Source organism: Pantherophis guttatus, chromosome 4 (genome assembly GCF_059756535.1).
Source record: "Pantherophis guttatus breed Tessera chromosome 4, ASM5975653v1, whole genome shotgun sequence".
Classification (NCBI taxonomy): Eukaryota; Metazoa; Chordata; class Lepidosauria; order Squamata; family Colubridae; genus Pantherophis; species Pantherophis guttatus.
In genome coordinates this window covers 90,549,718-90,576,115 of record NC_142066.1, presented here as the reverse complement: position 1 = coordinate 90,576,115, position 26,398 = coordinate 90,549,718, and the positions used below count along the sequence as shown (strand labels likewise).

At 32.5% G+C, this 26,398-nt stretch overlaps 1 protein-coding gene across 7 annotated transcripts in view; it reads left to right on the top strand.

Annotated features, from left to right (window-relative positions):
- Positions 1 to 26,398, top strand: part of ARPP21 (cAMP regulated phosphoprotein 21) — a 468,982-nt gene that overhangs the window by 161,290 nt on the left and 281,294 nt on the right. For 4 of the 7 annotated variants that reach the window (XM_087892466.1, XM_087892468.1, XM_087892467.1 and 1 more), the window contains 8 exons: positions 1,267 to 1,433; positions 2,870 to 3,033; positions 3,386 to 3,427; positions 4,080 to 4,163; positions 7,498 to 7,648; positions 10,484 to 10,562; positions 12,843 to 12,902; positions 13,936 to 14,076. In XM_087892466.1, coding sequence (XP_087748592.1) covers positions 2,902 to 3,033; positions 3,386 to 3,427; positions 4,080 to 4,163; positions 7,498 to 7,648; positions 10,484 to 10,562; positions 12,843 to 12,902; positions 13,936 to 14,076 — 689 coding nt within the window. In that variant the 5' untranslated portion in view covers positions 1,267 to 1,433; positions 2,870 to 2,901. Of the gene's footprint in view, positions 1 to 1,047; positions 1,167 to 1,266; positions 1,434 to 2,869; positions 3,034 to 3,385; positions 3,428 to 4,079; positions 4,164 to 7,497; positions 7,649 to 10,483; positions 10,563 to 12,842; positions 12,903 to 13,935; positions 14,077 to 26,398 lie in introns of those variants that run through there. The other 3 variants (XM_060686042.1, XM_087892470.1, XM_087892465.1) reach the window with 3 other exon arrangements.

Below are 26,398 nucleotides of genomic sequence, written 5' to 3'. Positions count from 1 at the left end.
TAGGAACTTGGGTATAAGTTTATTTCTTCACCTTTTCCCATATTTTTATTAAAATTCTTCTAATATAGTGGTTAGTAAAATATTTAGATTGTTTTCCTTGTTGTGCCCACAAAGAAATGATTGAATTGAAGAAAAAAAAGTTACAATTAGTGGCATAGTAGCATTATATAAATATACACCATGTATTTTTTTCAAAACTAGAATGGCAATTTTAGTTGTTAATAGGAGTATCTCTTATTCAGTATAACAAACATTGGTGTAAATGTCTATGGAGATTCTCATCCAGGTCATAGTTGTCCCAAAGATGCTTTTCCCAAAGGCAAGTAGACTTTGTTTTTTTCTTTGACTATGTTTTGCTTCTCATCCAAGAGAAGGTTTTGGAAAAGCACCTTTGGGACATTGTTTGGAGTACAAGCAGAAGTGAATATGTCTGCAATTCCTTAAAGCAGCTGTTCTTTTCCTGAGATTATGCTGCTGCAAATTCCTGGGAAAAGATACATTTGGTTTAAGGAGTTACAAATGCTATATTTATGTTCTCATATTTGCCAGAAGACTTGCCCATCTCTGGGTTAATAGTCAACTGCCAAATCAAATTCTCTAAAATCTAATCATGATATTGTGACACTTTATTAATGTTTTTAATTTCCTTTAAATCCCTCACATACTTTAGCCAAGCAAATACCTAGGATATTTCTGTCTTTTCTGCAGTAATCTTTTTTTTTTCTTTACATCCTTATAAATTCTTTCTAATTTCCATTTTATAACTATAATTGCTTTGAACTATTTCAGTGTTTTGAGCTTATTAAATCAGCCATTTGTATTATTGTTATTCTTTAAAAACAATTTGAGTTTGTAGCTCCATTTACAGGGCAGACAACATCCTTCTTTTCTTTAAGGACAATATTGATTTCCATTGAAGCAAACATAAAATATTTTTTTTCATATAAAGTGTTAGAATTTACTAAAAAGGTTAAAATTGAAATGAGTAATCTTTGGCACATAATCCACAATTGTTAATTTTAGCTCCATGCGTAGGAGCTGTTATGAGTTGAACAGCCTGCTCTAGCCTTCATTAGAGAAGAAGCACGCAGTTTTTGAGACAGGTGGAACTGGATCAAGCTGTGAAAGTGATTTGCTTGAAGCTGGTCATTAGGGTTAGAAATCTGGTCTCTTTATTTTATTATTTTATTTTATTTCTTTTAATTTTAACTATGATTATAATTCTTATTATTGGTTTTATTCTGTCCTTTTTTCCTTTCTTGCCAGGTTGATGACAGTGCTCTCTCAATTTCTATAAAGGAACAGCATGGAAACTGGCATCCTGAATTGTTAATGGGGTCATGGCATTCATATTATCATCGATCACTTGTGTGGATTTAACCAATGAGGAGCAACAGTACCTGAACGGAAGGTATCAAGAGTTATTATTGAAGGTAATTCACATCTTTGTTATCTACCTAATGGCAGTAGATTTTGTCTATATGTGTACCTGTATTAATATACATGTGGATTTTGCATGAATGTACATTCCAGATCATGCAATTTGTAGAATTCATGCTAATTATATTTAAATTTATATTTAAAATTATTTAAAATTATAAGAAAGAAACTAGATATTAATTTCCAGATATAAATGCTTATTAGTTATAAAGAGAGGTTATTATTCCACACACACCCCAATGTGCTAATAAAGATGACTTGTTGATTGTTATAAATTTACATTTTCATTCATTGCTAATTTGTCTCACTTTTCATACAAAGAGAACTGCAAACCTTGAAAGGAAGAGTGTTCTTAGTCTTCTTACTCCTTAGTTCATTTACAAAACCATGCTCAGTTTTCTGAATTTCTGACCACATTGTATTCTATATATTTTCTTTTAAAATAAACCAAAACAAAGATTAGAGGCATCTCTTCAATATGAATTACTGTTTACAAAAGAAACACAACAAAATTTATATCTATCAAATAACCATCATTATATAGAGAGTAGGACAAATAGTAAAATTTGTCAAGAATTTATTGTCTTTCTCTAGTATATTTTTTCTTATGATTTTTTTCTTTAAAATAGTGGGTGGGAAGAACAAAAAATACTAAATTATTCATTAGATATATTTGACAACCAATCAGTATGGAAGTGTAAGAGTAGTATTTCATGAATATTTTTAATTTTAAAAACTACAGAGATTCTGTACAAATGACTGTTGTGAAATGAGAGCAAAGCCTTTCTTTTTAAGATCTTCATGAGAGCCATCTGCCAAGAGTTTCTGGGAGAATTTTAACAGTATGGGAGAATGAGATGGGGTTTGAAAACGGATTTTTAATTTTATAGCGGAGCTGTCAGTTTGATGCCTATCAGTGAAGACTATGAGATTTTTAATGTCAAATGGAGAATTAATGTTTTTATTGAATCATTTCTTCAAGGCTTTTTCTTTCTTTCATATGTGTGCACTTATGAATGATTGAATGGTAGGTATGTGCTGATTCCTTTTCTTTTTAAAAAGAGATTGTCTAATAGAAAAATGTATATTTCTTGCCCTGCCACACCTAAGAGCATAGGTTACTATTACTTTATGGTAACATCTTCCTAGTAAAACTGTTCTTCTACATGTGTAAGTTTTGTAACTGCAGAATGAAAGATGAGGAAAGAGAAATAGCAACATCTTTATTTTTCTGTTCTTTATTGTTATTACTTCAGTTAATCTAAGCTATTTGTTAATTTTTAAATTTTTTAGCCTTCACCTAGAATTCTTCAGTCCTTTACTGTGTGAATTGTATTGAATTCTGTTGGGCTGTATTATGCAACAAAATGGGAATAAAGTGATATAAATTTCTGCCTGTCTATTGTTTGTTTATGACTTGACATTTTAGGTCATCAAAACTTTTTCTTTAAATCTCTGAGAATGTCTGAGCAAGATAAACTAGAAGCTGGAAATGAGCTAGATTCATCTCTCTCTCAACCAGAGAATTGCATTCTTAATAAAACAGAAAGTTCAGAAGTAGATGAAAAAGAAGAATATGGCAAATCAGACCAGGTAATAAGAATTGGCATTTTAATTTTATTAGATGTTATAATTTTAGATACCCTTTGTTCATTTTCAAATTTTAGTATGTGAATGCTTCTGAAAGATTTGCTAATATTCACTAACGTATTACCATACATAACAAGAAAGAAATAGGATGAAAATTAGATGCAGAAGCTTTTCTTTAATCTGGACCCTTATAAAGAAATTTATAAACATAGAAACAAACACCTTTATGCCTTAATAGTATTAATGACGGAGATAAGGGCAAATTATTTGATAGCTACCATATGAAATGCCATTATTTCTATTATGCATATTTTCTACTAATATATTTGAATGTATTGTCACTTGCTTTTTACAGTTACGAAGTGCTAACCAGAACCAGCAGAAAAAGAGATCCAAGGTAGAGTTTTTGTCTGGTTGCTCAGAATTGTGATAGGTGCTTGGATGAAAATTTACATCACACAGCTGGTGATGAAAGTTTATAACTTTCATTTAATTTATGGTTGCAAATGCTATTTTTTAAATTTTTGCCTCAGTTCAGTTTTTTGGTCTTTTAATGAATTGATTTGTGTGTTTCTGCTATTTAAGGGAAAAATTACATTTATTTTTTCTTCTTTTGCCAAACTTCATGCTTTCATACTTATAGATGCTTTCATGTTTACAGATATCTAGTTTTCAAAGATGAAAAGAAACAAACTATATTGTCTTATTTTAAAGACTGGGATATTTCATTTTAGCCACATAAATATATCAATTAATTTGTTGCAGATAAGTATTATGGTTTTGAAGATCCAAAATTTTGATGAAAGTTTGTATTGCAATTTAATCAAGTTTTTCAAAAATACTGATTTATTTTTCAGATATCCTAATTTCAATTATTCATCCATTATTCTTAGAGCAACTGAGCAGTTTATTTTTGCACACCAGCTTATTCTTTTTTAGTTTTTACTGCTAAAGTCTCATTTATCAGCTATACATGCATGTACAAATACAAATATACATACATACTATTATATTATTTGTTTAGAAATTATTTAACTTCTCTATTTCAGTCAGGAGGAAAGGGGAAACTGGTACGAAGCCTTGCTGTTTGTGAAGAATCATCTCCTCATCTTGAACCGGACACTGGCAATCAGGTATCTAAAACAGTTTTCTAAGCTGCATGAATAATTTTTCTTTTCCTGTGCATGATAACAGTGTATATTTTTAAAAGAAATTCTTAATTTGGGGAAATCAAAGTGGCTTTTCACATGAGCATACTTTATTTTTAATGTTTTTAGTGTATTTCTTTGATATACATGAGTAGATCAACAGTATATCACAGGGTGTTATTTGCTCTTTTTTTCCAGAGCCCCTGAAAATTTCAACAAATGGAAAGGAATTCAAAAGAATTCAGATTAATTATTTTAAAAAAAACACCTCAAAAAGTTACAATTGTTATTTTCTCTAAGGCTATCTCTTTTAAGGATACACCAGATATAAGATTGAATCATTCTGGCTTCTAAGTCATACAAAATCTTCATATTGCTTCCCATGTCTTAGTTTATAGTTACAGCTCAATTTTTGACCCTACAAATAATAGTAATCTATAAAAAAAGTGCATTGTATTCCAGATGGTTTATTTTTCTGATTCCTGGAGCCAATCTTCCAATATTGCAAAATATGTATTTTATGAGTTTGTAGTAGTATTGTATGAATTATATATATATATATATATATATATATATATATATATATATATATATATTTCAGAATCTTGTCCATTTTTCTTTTAGCACTTATTGCAAAATGCTTATATTTCTATTTGCTTAAAAACATAAATTTAACAAACACAGAAACCAAAAGAAATTATTTCTTACTTGAAAGAAAGTTATTTTTCTCAACATTTTTTACTTGAAGATTCAGATATTAATTGAAGAATGAGATCAGCCCTAGGGAGGGAGAGGAAAGGGGAAATGAATGTTAAACTTCTGTTAGCACAAAAATCAAATCACAGTTAAGTGTACTTTTTAAAAAGTTTCCTTTATTAACTTGAAATGACTTAAATTTACTTCTCCTCTGGACTTTTCTCTGGAGAGGTTTTTTTTTCTCTGTATGTTTGTTTGTTTTTTGAATGACCAAAATTCACTGTCCCAAATCTTAATGAGCTGTGAGGATTTTATACATTCTCTTGCTGCTCTAAAATTATATTTATGCATAATAATGTATAATAATCAATGGGTTCTTTTATCAATTGTGGGTAGTTACTTTGAAAACAATTCTAATATTTAGCTCAGCTTGCATTATTATAAATGTATGGCTTTTGTTCTGCATTTTATTTGTATTTTCTATCATTTCAAATGGAATCTGAAAGGAGAAATATATAAATATATTAGATTTTACTAAACGTTGCATGACAGTTTCTGCTGTTTTCTCTACAAATGAAAAAAAGAATGTTATATTCTATAGAAACTAGCAAGTTTAGAAGCAAGCATCTTTTCTATATTGGCCCAAAGCTGTTTCTTGTGGTCCTTACTACTGTTTGACTCACCATGACATGCCACCCAAAAAGTTAAGGATGCAAGGATTAAGTATATTCTACTACCAAAGCCTGGATATTGAGGATAATTGGCTTCATATAATAAGTTAACAAATATACTACTTGGTTTAAAAACTGATGAATTTTGCATAGGAAAGCTAAATCAGTAGTCTATTCATTTCATTGACTGAAGGAATCTGGAAGAGTTATATCAATGGAAATGGATTGTTTTTAAAGTTAAGTTGGATTTTTCCTTATTAGTTTACCTAGCTAGTTTACAAAGCACAGAGTCTAAGTCATCAAAGAATGTATGGTACATTGCCAGAACTATAGAGTTTGGATTGTACTACAAACCTGATGTTTGTATTATATTTGAAAATTTGCCTTGGTTTTCCTATGGTATAGAAATCTAATAAACTTGAAATATGTAGGAAAAATCTTGTTTACCTGTATTACTTCATCATAAAAGTTTACCTGATCTCACAATCTGTCCTTATTTTAAAAGGAATGTTGCCTCTAATGTTATATTGGTTTATTAGTGTACTACTGCAATTCAACATTTTGTGTTCGCTACGCCTAACTTGTATGAATGTACTTATCAACATTGTAATTTTGGAATTGAAAAAAAATCAATAAAAAACAAATATAAGAAACAAACACCAGATTTTTCCACGACTCTGCAGCTTTCCTGTGTGTTTTTTTCTAATGCAAAGACTATATAGCGATGTTATGTTATATGTATGACATAGAATATATACAATGTAGTATCCTTATATGTTTGTATTAAACTATTTGTAAAGTCTGTCTTTTCCCCTATTTTTTTGTAAAACAGCAAGTGCACTTAGGAATCACTTTGACTTCAGCATAAACAACTGAAGATGTCAAAGTCAATTAAAACTTTTTCCATTAAGTTCCATCAATCTCTTTTCAATTAATCTTAGCCTACAGTCATGTATTGGATTGTCTTCATAGGCAGCAAAACCATTTAGTTCTTCCTTTCCCCACCACGTCATAATATAAAAAATATTTTCAAAAGAAAAAACATTGAGCATAGATTAAATTTGTAAATATTTGTAAATGATTATACCATCTCATAAACTAATTTACTTAGCAAAAAGCACATTTGGGTTCAAATTAGTACAACTTCAAGTACATCTTCAAGCATTGCTAATACAAATAAAATTAGCACAGAGCTTCTGTGACACCGCTCCAAAGTACATGTAAATGGAAGCATGCTAAATATTTGAAAAAACTTTAGGATCACTGCATACAATCATGTTATATTTTAATTTTTTAATTAATAAAGTTAGGCATAATTTGGATTTTTTTTTCATTTATCAACATTAGTTTAAGGTATAAAATAGGCCTTTTTCAAGAAACAGCACATTAATAATTCCTAGTATAAAATAAAATTAACCATACATATGAATATTGTCAAGTTCTGATTATTACATTCCTAATTTTAAGTACACTTCATTTAAAATGTCCCACTGTATTTTTAAATAAACTTAATAATGTCTTATGTTTCCATTAAATTTTTCAATCAATGTTCACTGAGATGAATTCTGCTGATTTCAGTGTAATTTTAATATAAATAATTTCATAGTTAACATCCTAGGAATAATGTCTTTATGCTTTTATTTGGCATTTTATTTAAAATGATTCTTATTGAATCTATTGGGATGTACTGCAAACAAATGAAGAGCTATACATTATTTTTCTTTAACTAAATTCTGATATTCAATAATATGGACTAAATTATGATACTCAGTGATACTATACTACCCAACCAACCAAAAAGTATCCCTAAGAATATGTTATATTTTCTTAAGATTAAGTGTATCAAATACTGTTTGGCTCCAGCTTTTCTAAGCTTGCACTTTCCTATGCATTTGGGAAGCCATGCCAGTTTTCCTGAATCTGGCCCTAAATTATTATATTTTTTTCAACAGGAATCAATACAGCTACAGCTTTCAAGTTTCCCCAACCTACGAGAAGAGGATAAATCTAGTAAAGATGATTCTGAGAAAGAAAAAGAGAAGGATAAAAACAAAGAAAAAGATAGAAACAGTGAAAAAACCAAGATAAGAATGTTATCAAAAGGTGAACAAAAGTATTATTTAGTCATTTACACATGGAGACATTTTGAATGTTTGTATTTGCTTTTGTCTGTATTTGAATTAGTTTGTATTTTTTATATTCTGTACTTGTTTGTGGGATTGTGGTATATGTATAGTTTATATATTAACTGTAGAATACATATATGATTGGTATATAACAAATTCTCTTTACAACTCTCTTTACATCTAAAATATGTGCTGAAAGGATATCTTAAACTTTCAGAGTAATAATAATTCTGACAATATACATCCATATACAGAGACTTAAATAATTACATAAAGAGGAAGAATTTGTTCTGTTCTAAGGAATACATTCATCTTTCCCAAAAGTTTTTTAGATCAGCTTCCTTCTCTTTCCCACCATACAGAGATGCCGCTGTATTGCAGCATCAAAACTGAAAACATATGTTTTTCATAAAAATGATATGCAAATCGTTCAGCTGCATTAGCGATAGTATAATAGAAAGTATTATTTGTTAGTCAATGCATTATATATTCTATCTACATATTTTCAACCTGATACTAAAATCCATAAGTAGAGTTTATATTAAGAAGAGAAGTGGAAGCAGGACAGGGACAGTGTGGAACGAAGGAAAAATACACATTAACAGTTGCTGTTTAGAGGAACCTATACCCTGTGCTTGTAGACTTTTCTATCCATTATTGAAAGTGCTCCAGCGTAGGAACATTATGATGCAACAATAGTTTGCTGTGCACGTATTGTCGCTTATTTAACAGAAGCATTGCCACTTCGTTCTTGACAATTTATTTCTCGTTTTTAGAATTTTTCATACATATTACACAACACAATTGTGTCACATATGTAAAATATAAAAAAATATGTAGAGGTGATTATCTTAAAAATGTTCTAATTGCAGTGAGTTTATCCTCTGATTGAGGTGCACAGTAGTGACTTCTTTTTATGATCCAAGAAAAAAAAAACTTAAATCCCAGTTTTTGGAATGTCCTTCATTCAGAACTTGCTATCTTTTCAGCTAAGTGTATTGGGTGGTGATAGCTACAATTAAAAAGAAATGTGTTAAAACCCAGCCCCTTTATTTGCCTTGTCCGTAATATTTTATTTTACCTTCATTTTTAAAAAAGTTTATGATTATATTTTCATTTTGAATGTTATTGATGGCTTAAATTCATGTTCTATTACTATGATAACTTTCAGCATAAAAATGCCATAGAAATAAATAGTACAAAAAATTATGTACTTGAAATATCCAGTCCTGACAAATGATGGTATCATTCATAGGCTAACTGAATGAAATGTTTATTTCAATCTAGCACTAATGTGCTGACAGTCCAATTTAAATAAATACACTGAATCTCTACAGTAGCAGTAATGTATGCCACTAATATCACTATATCACTAATTAGAATCTATACACATTTTTGTCATTTACTGCACATTTGGTCACCTCATTGTCTTCTAGGATATTATTATGATATGCAAACATTTTTTTTCATGACAACTAACTAGATCTGGAATACAAAATATTTAACTGTTTCAAACATAATGCTTATGTTCTAAATTCTGGATTTTTTTATGGATTTACTCAAAGGATACACATTTCATAGATAATTCCAGGAAAATGAAATCAATTTATTTGATTGACAGAATCAAAGTACTCTATTTTGTGTGTGTGTGTGTACGTACAACCAACTTACCTTAAACTATAAATTAAGTGTTCTTAAGAGGCGTTGTGACTCTGGTTAGAATGCAGTATTGCAGACTAATTCTGCTCACTGCCGGCTACCAGCAGTTCGGCACTTCGATTCTCAGCAGCTCAAGGTTGACTCAGATTTCCATCTTCCTGAGATCGATTAAATGAGGACCCAGATTGTTGGGGAAAATATGCTGACTCTGTAAACCACCTAGAGAGGACTGTAAAGCACTGTGAAGCAGTATATAAATTTAAGAGCTATTGCTGTTTTATTTTAATATACTGTATATTCGTGATTCACTGTGTTTTTCTAAGTAGAAACTACTGATTTCTCTAGATATTCTACTTTTGTAGAAATTCTTTAGCTATTCTAATATATCTTAGATCCAACCAGATAAACACAGCCAAATGTGCATGCATATAACACACACAGAGCATTGGTCCTGAAAAAAAGCTAGGCTTGTAGTTTAGCAGTAAGTGAGTTATATGCTATTGCCCATGACTGTCATTTATGTTTGGTTCCACTTACAATACAGAATTTTTTTCCATGATTTGTTTGTTGAAGTAGTCAAATCATCAGCTTTGTTTTCTTTTTCTAACAATATGGAGATAGAATCATGCTATATAGCTAGCTTCTTAATTTCTGCTTTCATGGTTGTGGTGGGGAAAGGTGAATGGGGATATGACTGTCCAGTGAACAAATTAGGGAAAGAGCTTCCATGTTTTGTTTCTCCATCCCCTAGTCAATAATAATCCAATAGTGAATACCAGCAGTTTTGGAATAGTATAATATGCAAACAAATCCAAAGCTACTTTTGTTTGTTATTCTATCTTCTATTTTGGCTTGATTTACCCATTCCTTTTACATTTGCTCAAGCAAATGCAGATATCTCCAGAATGCAATCATTTTCAGTTTGTAATTTATTTATTTTTAAAAGCATAATACTGTATATTAAATATTCAGTTGTGCTTGGTGCTTATAATTAAGAACCTGTTCTATTAAAATGTTATTAATGTAAGATACAAATTTCATAAATCAGGCACCCCAGAGGACAGATGGAGAGAAAGAAGCTTTATTCCACACGATGGCTAGATTATTTTCATTTTTTTAAAAATGAAACTATTAGTAATGTATGTTTTTTCAGACTGCAGCCAAGAATATACAGATTCAACAGGCATAGATTTGCATGAATTTCTAGTTAACACATTAAAGAATAACCCCTGGTAAGTCCCAGTTTCTCTCTCCCTTTTTTGCATAGCTTGGTTCTTAGCAATTTATAGGTATAGAACATTTATTTTAGCAAAACCTGCATCATAAGTATGTACTATAAAGCGCGTAACCTACTTTTATCAAAATTTGGCCATTCTTGGTCAAAATTTGGCTATTTACATGCATATTTACACATAAGGGCAGATACAAACACAGACTTCTATAGCATTCCCAAACAGCCTTGCTAAACAAAAGTAGCTCAAAAATATGCAATGCTTGTCAAATATAGCTAGCTGTGAGAGTTGTTTCAGAAAAAAATAGCTCTTATCAAAATCTGAATACTGAAAATTGTCTGCTGGACATAAAAGAGATGCCATCCTATACCTTAGATAGAAAGAACAGGAGAAAATGAACACGAATTTTACTGTGTTAGTAGCAGTTATGTGTCTCTTGTCAAACAAAACTGTGTATTAGAATTCTTGTGTTGTAACATTTACCTTCCTTCTCATCAGGGCTCTTTTGTTCTTTGAATTATATTTTTGTAACACAGTGCTTGGAGGAAGATCTGAAGCCAGCTTGCAATACACAGTGTATGCAATATTTGATAGTTTCCAGTTTTTTCATGAGAAACTCTCATGTTTTTCCATGTTATGTGAATATCCTGAAAATAAAAGTAATCATGAAGAGTTCAGTGCAAATAACAGTGCAAAATAAATAAATAAATTTCCATGGAAAAGTTAGAGTAAAATTTATAGTAATGTAATGTACATTAATTCAGGAATTATGTTACAATATGAATAATAACATAGAGGAAATATCTAGGGTTAACCTATAACTTCTGGTGGAAAATAAATCTTTGAGGGAACTCATGATAAATTTTATAGGAATAGAAATAATGTCTCCAGATTTGGAATCATTTCTCTATTTTAAGATTTTTTTACTACATAAGAAACATTTTTCTAAATGGAATAGGTCTTTTGTTCATGGAAGAGTACTCATGGAATCGTATACTATTTTTCATTGAATGCCAAATCCAAAAACTCATAGTGGCATCCATATTCAAAGCATTATTTAAAAAATAAATATAAAATGAAATAGAGATATAGCACATAAAGGAAAAGATTACAGATAAATTCCACTATCTATCATCCACCTGATAGGGTTACAAATCATCCTGACATTTGTCTGTTTGAAAAGCTAGTTTTTAAAAATCTTTTCTGAAGAAAGGCATGCTTAGAGCCAAGTAAATCTTCATAAGAAGAATATTAATGTCATTAAACAGATCAAGGGTAACTAGTTGAGTAGGAACTTTCCTTTTGCATCTCTAATCTCAACTGTTGCCCAAATTCCCATAAAAGCATTTCATATAATTATTCTTATCTTTGCATGACATTTGACATTAAACCAAGCTGCCAAAATATTTTTGAGCCTAGTTTCTTCAGTGAACAATGTCAGTTGGCTGGAATGATTAAGTCAATTGGAAATAGTCTTTGTTGTTAACCTCCCAAAACCCAGATTTTGTGCATTGTGATTGTATGTTGACACTTGAACATAATGACAGTAGACTTAATTGTGGAGAACAGTCTTAAAACAAGCAATAATCCTCTTCTCTGAACAGTACAGCCTAAGGGATATGTCATACTTTTAGCTATACTGAAATCAGAGGGTTGATAGAAATTATAATTATTAAGAAAGAGCTTTGATAGTACAGTGGTTTAGTGCACCCTGTTATTAACACAGCTGCCTGCAATTTCTGCTGGTTCGAATCTCTCCAAGGCTCAAGGTTGACTCAGCCTTCCATCCTTTCTAAGGTAGGTGAAATGAGGACCCAGTTTGTGGGGGCAATAAGCTGACTTTGTATAAAATATACAAAAGAATGAAGGCTATTGCTTAACGCATTGTAAGCTGCCCTGAGTCTCCAGAGAAGGGCGGCATATAAATCAAATAAAAAAAAAAAAAGATGATTAGTGTCTTATTAGACACTCTTATTTTTTACAAGGATAATAGAATATGTACTACTATCTATGTAAAATACCTCACTCAGGAACAAAAAAAATCTACATCCTTTTTTCCAATGTATCCTAAGAACACTAGGCCTGCATTCCTTTCTTTGGATAGGAAACTTAATGAATCCTTTCATTAGGAAAGAAACTTGAACATATTTGCACTACTTATAAATAGAATTCAGACTTTGAATTTCTTTGGTGTAGTATCAGAAATATTTCAGACATTGCTGCCTATTTTTCTTTTCTTCAGATTCAATTCTTAAACATTTATTTTTCTTTTATTAACAGGGATAGAATGGTATTATTAAAAATGGAGCAGGAAATCATTGATTTTATTAGTGATGAGAGGTAAGTTTTTTTCAGTACTCATTTCTTGTTTTGTGACATCTTTTGCTTGAAATATATCAGAAATATATTCTCAAAGCAATTCTATCAGTGTACAGTAAAGAAAATGTTATATATTCCTTAATCAGTATATGTTGACTTTATTACAGCTAGTCCTCAGCTTTATAATTATAATTGAGCCTGCCCATTACAGTCATAGGTTGTGACAGTTGTAAAGTGGTTCATCATCTGACCAGTCTCATTTTACAATCTTTTATACAGCAGTTGTTAAGCCAACGGATGATCAACAATCAATTGCTGCAGTATTAAGTGAACTCATTGTTTAATATTTGCTGAAAACTGGAAATAAATTATGGTTTTCAGCAAAAATATCATAAATCAGATTCACATGGCCACAAAATGCTGTAAATGGCTCTAAATGCAGACCAGTTGTTGGGTACCCCAGTCATGTAACTATGGGAAGGTGATGACCATTGGAACTTTGGAACCAAGATGTTTTGGGTTCTCTGGCGCAAGTTCAAAGGATTAGTCAAAAGAATCCTTCAAATATCTGTACTGTTACTAGATTTGGATTTGAATTTACAGTGTAATTACTAAAGAATCCAGGGCCAGTGCCCTGCCTATCTAACTGGCTATCTACTTACCAAGTGTAATTGTAGTAGGACAACAACTTTTATACTTCCTTAAGTGCTTTGGCATAATAAATTATATCAAAAACAAATTTTTCATTTGTTTGTGATTACCATTAATTTCAAAAGTCAAATTTTCAGATACGTTCAAATATAATCAAAACTTCTGTTATTCATTCGCTTGGCTTCTTATTACTAAATTTACAATTATCCCTATTTTCCCAAACTACCCAAAATTGACATAAAATGTTGACTGTTGGAATGAATGGAAAATGAGTTGAAATAAATGAATAGCAGAGAATTCAGAATAAAGTCCGTATGATTTTACAAATGTTTAAAAAATGGTCTGCTATTATTCCATCATGTCAGGGCGGCATCATATTGAACCTTTTGACGTTTTGTTCCAGTAATCATTATAAAAAGTTCCCCCAGATGTCATCATATCAGCAAATGCTGGTGCACAGAGGGGCGGCTTACTTTGGCATGGATCACACTGTGGATCAGACTGGGAAATCTGTAATTATCAACAAGACCAGCAACATGCGAATGTAAGTGCTACCCCTCTTTGCTTTCTGATTCTCCTTTCCTAAAAATCCTATATGCATTTTATTCATTATATCCAAGAGTTTCTTTGTTCTTTTATTTTATTTCTTATATATTGAGTGATTATTTTTTTTCACATTCATTCTCACTTGGATAATCCCAATCTTATTCTGAAGACCACCAAAATCAGGAAATGTCCTGAAGCAAATCACTCAGTGGACAAGAAAATTATTCTGAATTGTGACTCTTCAATGAAAAGTTATTTTCCCGCTTTCTTATTATCACTTGATAATAAGTATTTTGGGAAGAACAGATATGATTTATACCCAGAATAGTCCAGCCTATGATGGGGTAATGGTACATTTAATGACTATGTTTTAAAACAATATGGCATTTCCAAACAACTCGCTCCCCTCCCTTTTATATAGGCCTTTTCAAGATTGGATGCTTTACTAGTATAAACTCTTTTTTTTCAATATGGGTTACCATTCCTTCTCAACTTTTAACTGTGTCTGAATTAATTCACTTTGCATAGCAAATAAATTTAAGGCATCTGATTATTTGGAAAACAGATATCTCATAAGAGTTTTATGTCATAGAAAGGAAAGCCTGAATAATGTATTCCTTGCTTTTTATATCTTAAAACACTGAAGACACATAAATAAAAATACCTAGGCAAATATTAAATGATCTAATATTTTATGGCTTGTAGAGAACACTGGGAAATTTCTTTGCACAGTTTTAAATCCAAGATCTGCCCCGTTTCTGAGGAGCAGCATTTATGTCATTGTGCCAATGAGCCTTTTAATAAGGTTCCTATTGGAGGAAACAGAATGTTTTAAAATCCTAATGGCAGTGTGGAGTGATGTATCTTAGTATGAGGGGAAATGTGCGAGTGGATGCAAATAAGGTATGTGAACCTTACCTTAAAGAGTAGATCTTTTAAGCATGCTCACAGGGAAATAGCTATCTATTTCTATCATGCAGCTGTTGATCTATTTGGCTCAAGCTAATTTGTACCTTAGGGAGATATAATTTGCGCATCTTTACAGAAATGCTTGATTTCTAATTATGCAGTGTCAGATTATGTGCTACTCTACAAGTTTAATGTTTTTTCAGACACTTTTTTGGACCTAGGAAACTTTTCTAGATACAGATTGTCCTGTTTTGTTATTGAAGGCAACAGATCTATGCAGATTAATTTTTGTTTAATTATTGAATGATTAAAATGTAAACCAGTCCATGAATTTTCTGTATGAATGTTTCAGTGTACTTGGCTTACAGTGTACCTGTAAGAAGATTGATGGATGAAAGCAAATAATGGAAAACACTCCTTATATATAGCCATTTTGAAGATAATTAGTTACATGAGTCATATCAATCAAAAGAGTTAATCCCTTTTTTCTACCTTTCTTATTAGCCTTTTTTTCTTTTTGTACTTGTTACTTTTTCTTCTTTCTCCCACTCTAATTTAAAAATAGTCCTTTTGGCTCAAACAATCAATTACATTTTTCTCCTCTTAAAATGTAAAAATATCCTGCGAAATCAACAAAGCAATTTTGCATGTATGGCAATACATGCCATAAAATACATGTCCCTTTGTGCATGATTTTAAGAAAAAACTCAAAGTTTTTCTTTTAATAGGAATCTCTAGTCTGGAATGTTTAAATCCATAAATATTAGAATTATTAGCTAAGAGTGAATACATTTTGCGAATATATTATAACCCCAGAATTTTATTTTACCACTCTAGATGCTAAAATCCATAGTGTAATCAGTTTCTTAATTAACGTGATAGAGATTTCAATTGTATGACTATAGGGGAATCACTACTCAAAATTTAGCTGACAATAAGCATGGTAATAAGTAACCTAACATACTGAACTCCTAGTAGTTTGTGCCATGTGGATTTCTGTTATAACACAAATACACAGATGGTGCAAAATTCATATTTTGTGGATATATTATGTAACAAGTAATATTGATCCAATAGCCGAATGGTAGTTGTTGTTCTGACCTAGGCTCCCTCAAAAAGCAGGAAGCAGGAATTGATCCTGGCAAAATCTCTTTTATTAAGGTTGCCAGGTGTCCACTATTTGAGCGGACAGTCCACTTTTTTCACATTATGTTCACTATTTTTTTTCACAAAATAGTGGACATTTTTTTTATTCAAAAGCTTTATGATGAAATGGTACTTAATCTAAAGCTGTATAGTCTAAGAGAATAAGGATAGGAGAATCGCGTTTTGTCTTTTTTTTCATAAGTTAGAATGAGACAAAGATCGAATGCTCATTGCAATAATCATATTTTACACAACAGTGCAAAAAATGCATTAAAGCAGTTATCTTTTGATATCGAAAATGTAGTGCTGAAGGTTTTTGCCGAATTTTCGAATTCTGCGAAGAAACGAGAAGAGTTGAAATCATTTTTTGAGTTTTGCGAGTCAGAATTCCATGAAGTTTTGCGCCATGTTCCAACACGTTGGTTAAGTTTGTTTAAAGCAGTCGAAAGATTTCTTTTAAACTGGATACCTCTAAAATCGTATTTTATTTTTCTTGGATCTGATGAGTGCCATAAGGTTATCTGGAACCTTATTTTGGATCAGGAAAATGAACTCGCAAAGGATGATGAACCAACAATTTCAGAATTGTATTTATATTTCACGCACTTCTTCATGTCAATAATGCAAGACACCCTACTGAAACTGGAAAGCAAGAAAATTCTTGCATGTGATCTTCACATTATCATGTGTAAGTTGCGTGATTCTTTGCAAAAAAATACGATGAGCAGTTTTTTGGAATGAAAGTTTTATTTGCCTTACGTAAAAAACATTTGCCTGAGAATGCCGTGCAAAAGTTCAAGAAAGAAGCCATCAACGTGTATCAAAGAGCCATTGCCTACCTAGAAAAGTGGTATAATTTCACCGATTCAGTATATGAGATGCTAAGTTGTTTCAATCTAATTGATCGCAATAATCCCCCAGCTTTAGAAGAAATGACGAACATCTGGTTATTATCACCATGGCGAGAAGAACTTCCACCCAACACTCTCTTCGATGAAATTTCTGCCTTAGAAGAAGCTTATGTTCATCTGCAGGGCGATTCATCCTTTGATAAGTGGACGTACTTTTTCAAGAAAGAGCCAGCTCCGAGTTTACTGAAACTGTTCCAGTATTGTGCATCAATTCCAATATCAAATGCAAACGTTGAACGAATTTTCAGTGCCATGGGAAATTTGTGGACTGACGAACGTAACCGACAGCTTGTATCAGTTCGAAGTGAACTTTGTATATTTTTTAATATTTCTCAACGTTGTACTGAAATTAAAGAATTATTCCTTAAACACAAAGAATTGATCAAAGTTGCACAGTCAAATAAAAAATACACATGGCAGCAAAGTAAAATGTAATTTAATATTTTACATATTATTATAATATATTTGATGTTTTGAATTTTAAGTAAAGTTTTTGAAGTGATTATTTTAATACGTGTTAAAATGTTTGTAAGAAAATATATAATTTAATTGTAATTTTTTTTTATTTTTTTACTACTTAAACCCCCCTCCCCCCCGCTTGTCCGCTATTTTTTGGAAGCAGACCTGGCAACCCTATCTTTTATTTACATGGCTGTGAATTACTTTCATTCACAGTCAGCAGGGTTTGTCCAAACAATTTTTCAAAGGAATATTTCTCAACACACCTTATCTCGCTTGGCAAGCTGCCACGTAACTTGTCTCCAAACACAGAGTCAAGGCAAAACTTGGCACAGAATCTCTTAGAGTCACAAACAGAACTTTTTACTCTTGAAACTACCAAATGAATGAATTGTTTCCTGCAAAAGCCCTCTCCCGGTTCGCTCCTCTTTTGTTTCCTATGGGAGGGGCCAATCATCTCCAAGGTGTTGCTTTACTCCCAAATCAACCCTGCCTTCTGAATTGTTCTTGTCTTCTGGCAGCTCTGCGCAGGTGCACGCTGGGAACGGGCTCCAGCTGTTCGTCTGCTTCACTGCTGTCTATCTCCCTCTCCAATGCAGAGCCCCCATCTGAGCTTTCCCCAGCCCCCAGGACTGGCCCATGTTCCTCCCCAACATCCTCACTGTCTGACTCTGCTGCCAACTTTGCTGGCCGCCGGCAGGCTAGAACAGTTGTAATGGTAAAGATGTTTATAAAGATTATCTTCTTTTCCAAAATGATATTGCATGTATTCTAAGCAGAATTAAAAAACAATAATTGTTGATGAATATTTTGGCAGAAAGAAAAAGAGCCCACTATTTTATTATTTATGAATGCAACAGTGAAACTTTTCTTGTTTCTTAATTACATAAATGGTTTTCTGTTCTTCATTCATACCTTAGCCTCTATAAAAATATCACATAAAATCCAATAAGCTAAGGTTTTCCATGAAATGTTTATATAATACTTTCTCATTCCCCTAAATCCTCCTCATTCACCTGAGCACAAAATATAGGCAAAGTGAATCATGTATAATGACTCTATCATTATTTTTTTTTACTGTAATATAATCTCTAAACTAATTAGCTTGAAATTAAACTGGTAATGGATTCTAGAACTGAAGCATTGTAATGGCCTATTATAAAGTGTTAATTAAAATCATTAGTTTTTTTTAATTCACTATAGCCTCAAAACTCAAATTATAATCTTGCCATAAATAAAATTAAAACTATCTCCATTTCTGTCTTTGTAGTGGAACATTACAAAAGGAAACATTAGTATGGAAAATTTATTCAACTTAATTAACTATGCCAAATGTAACATATCTTTGGATTTCCAAACCAATGTGTTTTCTATCTAATTCTCACAAAATCAGTATTTATTTCTTTGATTTTAAGCATCTGTTTTGTCTCAAAATCTTATTCACTTTGTTATAAAGCTCTACGGTTCTATGGATTTAGAACCGAAGTTTAAGTATCTGAAGGAGAAACTTTTACTGCAGGGCATTCCAGTAAACCTTTTTTTTAAAATCTGCATTTAAGTGACTGTATATGCAAGCCTATAATTGGCTTCCTTGTCAATATTTAATTTTCTGTGTGCAGTTGTTTATTTTATATAAAGAACAAATTCACCACATCTGCAATCTTTTTTTAAAAAAATTAAATAATCTTTATTCAGCTTTTTTAGTTTTAAAATAACGCTGTAAAAATGGAAATGTGATTTTAAAACACATCTGCAATCTTAATTGGTATAGTTTCTTAATGAGAATCAGACATTATGCTCTTTGACTCTGATAATACTCTCCTCAGCTGTAAAAAATTATGAATTAAGGTCCCATTCTGTATTTTGGTTTAGGACTTTTCGTCTCCTACCCTTGGCCACGCCTACTTCTCAGCCAGACTTCCGCCTTGGAGGATTTTCATCTAGCTTTTCTCCTTGGCTGACATGCCCCTGTCCATTTGCCATGGCCAGTCGGCCACGGTCCCTCTGTCCCACATGCTTTTTCATGGCCCATTCGACACCACACTGTTGGTCCCGGAAGTAACAGGGAGGGAGAGAAAAAGGAGAGGAAGGAAGGACCACAAACCCTGGCACTGGACGAGGCTTCAGTGGATGCTTTGACACAGTGCAGCAATCCAGGGTTGGAAGGGATCTCTGAGGTCATCCAGTCCAAACCCCTGCTCCAGCAGGAGGCCTTATATCATTTTAATATAATTAGATGTGCCTCTAACATAGAAGAGAAATTCCCAGAAAAGGGAAGGAGTTTACTAGGCAAGGCTGCCATGTAGAGGAAGGCATAGGTATAGTTCTCGATTTACGACAACAATTGAGCCCAAAAGTTTGGTTGCTAAGCAAGAGCATTGTTTTGTTTTGTTTTTTTAGTAAAATAGCATTTAATCTTGATCAAGCTTAAATGGTTAGCTGTTCCAAACATATACAAGATACATGCAGGTAACAACTACAAACAAGAAAGGAGATGTGAATCCCTTTTATATTGTTCAGAGACGTCATAAACCTCCAATTCTGGCATCTTTGATTTGTGTATCCCTGGAATTTGGTTTGTATATCCCCTGGAACAGGGTAGAGCCTCTTCATGAGCATTGTTACTTCTTTCCTTTGTTCTCACAATTGACTACTTGACCCCTTGGTGTGAAGGGAACGGAACTCAACACAGGTTGAATGTTAGCATCTCCAATCTGATACATTCTGGGCAGGGAGCATTGTTAAAGTGAGTTTCGACTCATCTTACTCAATCCATCCCACCAACAATGGATGTCAATCACTGTGGGCCAGATTCAGAATTTTAAAGCAAAGGCCTGCCGGATTACTGGTAAGGGAAAGGTAAAAGTACCCCTCGACTTACTGTATGTCCACCATTGAGCCTCAAATCTCCGTTGCTAAGGGACATAGCTGTTCAGTGAACTTTCTCCCACTTTACGGCCCATCTTGCCACTGTTGTTAAATGCGTGGTTGCAGCTTGTGAATCACACAATCGCTAAGTGAATCTGGCTTCCCCATGGACTTCGTTGGTCAGGTTGCAAAAGGGGATCGCGTGACTCTGGGACACTGAGACCATCATAAGTAAGAGTCAGTTGCCAAGCATCCGAATTTGGATTACCTGGCCATGATGTAATGGTCATTAAGTATGAAAAACAGTCATAAGTCCCTTTTTCCAGTGCCGTTGTAACTTGAACGGTTGCTAAGTCAGTCACACAGTCGCTAAGTGAATCTGGCTTCTCCAAATCTATGTTGCTAAGGGAGACAGCTGTTCAGTGAGCTTTCTCCCACTTTAAGACCTGTCTTGCCATTGTTGTTAAGTGGATCATTGTTTAAGTCAGTCAGACGATAGTTAAACAAAGCTGGCTCCCCCAGTGACTTTGCTTTTCAGATGGTTGCAAAAGGGATATCACGTCACATGACCCCAGGACGCTGTGACCGTCATAAATGCGAGTCAGTTACTATGCATCCAACTGTAAAACATGTGACCATTGGGATCCTGCAATGGTCATGAGCATGAAAAATGGACAACAGTGGCATTGCAACTTTGAACAGTCACTATATGATACGGTCGTAAATTGAGGACTACCTGTACTGTTTTCCAATTTGCCGGCAATCCTTGACTTATGACCGTCATGGCCAGCCATTACCAATATCGTATGTCCGTACCTAAGATGGCGGGCGGTGGGGGGCAACAGCAGCCCAACTGCAGGATCAGGTATGGGGTGGGGAGAGAGCAGAATCTTAAGTATGGACATACGATATCGGTGACAGCTTGCCATGACAGTTATAAATCAAGGATGGTTTGAGTAAGATGTGTCAAAACTCACTTTAACAATGCTCTTGCTTAGCAACCAAAATTTTTGGCTCAATTGTTGTTGTAACTTGAGGACTATCTCTGCCTTCCTCTGCATGGCCCGATGTTCGAGTCTGTCAAGATCTTTCTGTATCTTAAGCCTATCTTCTGGAGTGTTGGGTATTCCTGCCAATTTGGTGTCATCTGCAAATTTGATGAGTTCCCCATCTATCCCTTGTCCAAATCATTGATGAAGATGTTGAAGAGCACTGGGCCTAAAACAGAGCATTGGGGTACTCCACTGAATACTTCCCTCCATGTTGAGTGCGGTTGGTTAGCCAGTTATGAATCCATCTGGTGGTGATGTTGTCTAACCTACATTTTTCTACTTTATCTAGTAGTAGGTTGTGGTCTACTTTATCAAATGCCTTACTGAAGTCCAAGTAAATTATATCGACAGTATTCCTCTGGTCTACTAATTTTGTCACTTTGTCAAAGAATGCAATAATATTAGTCTGGCATGATCTGTTTTTGACAAACCCATGTTGGCTTTTGATTATTACTTCGTTTGCTTCTAGGTGTTCGCTGATTCGTTGCTTGATTATCTTTTCCAGAATCTTCCCTGGTACTGAGGTCAGGCTGATAGGTCTGTAGTTTCCTGGATCTATTTTTTTTTCCTTTTTTGAAGATGGGAACTACATCAGCTCTTTTCCAGTCCTCTGGTAGTTCCCCGGTGCTCCAGTTATCATCATTAAATTTGTTTTATTTTATCATAATCTGGGATATTACTGGATAACTAGCTTCATCTAGTCCCTTATACTTGCAATATCTAATGAAACCATCGCAGAGTCACCTAGAGGTTTTGAACTGGTTATCATTAATATGCAGATGACATCTATTTTTGTTACTCCATAGGTAAGGAAGGAAATTAATAAATACTTTTACATTTGTTTTACATTCATTTCCTTACCTGATAAAATTTCTACATATACAAAATTAAAGTTATGCAACTTTATTTATTCATTTAAGGTAAGGAAATGAATGTAAAGTCTTTGTATTATTTTAGCAAAGCAGATTCTGGCTGGAAGTACTGGTATATTAGATAGTTTTTCTTAAATCTAAAATGAGAAATATGTAATACAGCAACAGGATCTGACATAATTTACTCTTTCTCTTTCAGTGCAAATGTTTTTGTCTCATAAAAATCTTTTGGGGTATTTTCCTTACCCTTTTCCCCAAATCAGAAACTTCCATGTCAGCAGTACATAATCTAAATGTTTTGCCCCTGTAGGTTGCCATATATGATTAGTAAATTTTACAAATTATAGGAAATTCTAAATCTTTTAGTCATTACAAACCAATAAAATTTTAGTGTTGAATTACATAAAGAGCTCAGGGTTCTCAATCCATCAATAGAATTACTGTTAGGCCCAAAGAATCAGAATCATAACTTAAATTGCAGTCAAGAAGATTTATTGCTCAAGCCAATACACAAAAATGTAATCAAATTTCATTGCTAAATTGGCAGTAGATAAGGGTGAACAGAATTCCAGAGGGGTTGGACTTAGACTGTTTGTGGGAATGTAACAATTCTATGTAATGACTTACTTACCTGCGCTCCCTGGCTTTATCTGTTCTTTTATAATTACTCCGCTAAAACACAATGGAATGGAATGACATTTGGTGCAGAGAAAAATTCTACAGAAAGTTTATTTAGTTTTAAAATGTGCTAGATCCAACTGAACATAGAAAAGCAAAAGCAAAAATTACCCACAGTTGATCTTCATGGGAGAGGCAGAAAATGACTCAGAAAGTTGCAGATTGTTCCCTTCTAATTCTTCTTTTTCCCAATCATATCACCTACAACATTATTTAACTACTTTATTAGATTTATTTCCCTTTCATTTTATTTTAGGGAATTTGAAAGAATCCCAAAAGCATGTTTTGTATGTTTTCTGTAATTTATTTTAAGAGAATGGGTATGATTAAATGGATGTCTAATTACCCAAATGCCCTTTAAGAAACAAAAGATGAGATGATTTTCCATATTTCTTGTTCTATGTATTTCCTTTCCTTAAATTTCAAGTAGCAAATTTCTAAAATTAATTGTAAAATTGGACAGTCTATACCAATTTTTCTTTCATTTGCTTTGCATAATTATTTTTTATCTTATTTAACTTCTTAAAAATCCTTAATACTATATCATATCTATCAAAATATTTGTATTTTTAATGCATATATCCTCATTGCATTAACAAATACAGAAATACAGAAAGTTCTGCATCAATTACATCAAATTAGCACACTGGCAGATAGAAAATCAAAAATATATGTGCAACTGACAGTTGTAGAAAGTATGTAGAATGTATATGACTTTTACTAGCTCCATTTTTTTCAAGTCACAACTTCAGCTTGCATAATTATCTTTCTCAGATCTTGTTAATAATTCTGCTTTTAAGTACTCTGCTATCTTATAATATCTGATTGTGTTTTTTTACTTCATTCTATTTTTGAAATGTTGCCTTTTTATTATAGATTACTCTTTCATGTAACTGAAAATTTTACAGTTTATCTCATAAGGTACTTTAATAAAGAAAAAGACATCTTAAAGAGTCCAGGAATGGTACTTTATTGATGTAATCTTGAAAGCCTATCCATGTTTCTCTCCATCCATAAACAAAATAAATCTAGAATAAATTTGAGCTGATTTCTCATGCTTACCTCAATCTCTGAGTAAATATTTTTTCTGAGGTCTTTCTTAATATCTTGTTTCCTCCTTCCCCCTTTAATGGCTCTTTCATACTTTCCCCAAGGCTACCTCTAAATTCCTTTACAAAATACAGGAGCCTGGATAGCTCAGCAGACTAATGCATTGTAATTTAACTCCAGCTGTCTGCAATTAGTAAGTTCGAATCTTGCCAGGCTCAAGGTTGACTCAGCCTTCCATCCTTTCTAAGGTAGGTAAATTGAGGACCCAGTTTGTGGGGGCAATAAGCTGACTTTGTAAAAATATACAAAAGTATGAAGGCTGTTGCTTAACGCATTGTAAGCCACCCTGAGTCTCCGGAGAAGGGTGGCATATAAATCAAATTAAAAAAAAAAATCCTTTACTAAATTCCTTTACAATATACTAGAGCACAGCTTTTAGACTCAATGGGATATAAGCTACAATAACTACAGAAAACCTTAGAATAGTAATAGAGTGGTGACAGGGGTAGCAAATAACAATATCATAAATAATATTTCTGCATTACATTAGGTTTTTTTTCTCTGTTTCTAATATAGCTTCCACATCACCATTTTAAGGAGGTTTTTTTTGTAAACAAGTTTTATTAAAATTTTTCTTTCATCATATATATTTTATGAACAGAGTGTTGACCAGGTCACATCTTATACATTATATATATTAATTTTCATAATCTATTCCAATCTTCCCACTTTTTCCAAATTCATCCCTTTTATATAATTCTTTATCATAAATTCATCATTTTTCACCATATCTTGTTATTTCATCTCTCTTCTTCCCTTCCCCCCCCCCCAACCCTCAAGTACATTTTACATATTTCCAATTTTGGCCATAAGAGTCTTTTTCCATATTTCTTTATCTTAATCTCTTCTTAATACATAATACATAAACAGTATCACTATCCGCCCTTTAATTCCTAATTTCTTACAATAACATCAATTAATTATCTTATTTCTTCATTTGCAAAATATATTTATCAAAATCCCCATCCCACTTTTTAACTATACACAGTATATATCATCATATTCAATTCTTACATTGCAACCCTTTAATTTAATTAATCAGCCACATTTTATCTTAATTTCTTCTTAATACATAATACATAAACAGTATCACCATCTGCCCTTAATTCCTAATTTCTTACAATAACATCAATTAATTGTCTTATTTCTTCATTTACAGTATATATTTTTCAAAATCCCTTATTATTATCTTATTTCCCTTCCTCCTTTCCACTATTCTTCCCCTCTTTAACCATTTTCTCTTGGTCTCTCCAAAATTCCACTTCTTAATAATTTCCTTTTTTTATTCCATTCTTTTAACTTCTTCTTCTTTTTTTATTTTTGTTTTATTATATCCTTAATGAATCCTGAATCCTTTTTCTCACTTTTAGATATATTACTCAAGTAATTCTCCCCAAGCTTTCTCCTAATTTCTTTCCACTCTTTTCTTCTTTTCCTTTTGATTGATTCTTTTTTGGGGGATATTCCCCACATCCACTCTTTTTTTGCCACTGTTAATCCCAGTGAAATCATCTAACTGCTTTGTGCATTCAATTCCTTTTCCTTCAATATTATTTTCTTGCTCCACATTTATGCTCTTTTTCCTGTTCTGTGTGTTCCAGCAAAATTTCTGACTTTTTATTACACTTTCACACATGTTTTTAAACATCTCAATTAATTCCTCACACATCCAAGACTCCATATTGTCAATTTTAAAAAGTTGTTAAAACTTTTGATTTATATTTAATTAAAATTTTAAAGTCCGTATAGTTTCTTTATTTCCAAATAGTATCCAATTCGAATATTTATCCAATCCACTCAAAGTTAAAGCTTTATTATCTTCCATGACCATTGAAAGTTGAAACCAAGCAGTTCAGAAAAACTCCTTAAAAGTTCTCAGTTTCTGTATCTTTTATTAGTCAAAGTCACAGCTGTTATTTTCTCTTCTATCTTCCAACCAAGATTGCAGTTTTCTCTTTCCACCAGCAGATGTCTCTCTCAAATCCACAATATTCTCAGAGCAACTAAGTATCAAAACTATCAAAAATATTTTTAATCCACATAAAAAGTACTTTCCCTCCGGTTTCTTTTTCTTTTATTATTTTTCCAAATCCAATTTTAAATCCAGTTGTAAAATTTTCTTTCTTGGGCTTTGGTATTTTAACCTCCTCTTTGTTCTTCTCCCTCCATTAACTTTCCCAAGTGCCAATTAGCCGCTCATTTCTGCTCCGGGACATCTTTTAAAGTTATTAAAAATTGTCTTTTTTACCTGTGAGTTGGCTAATCACTCAACTGGTACCAGCACTCCGTTCAGACACCGCTCCTGCAGAAAAAAA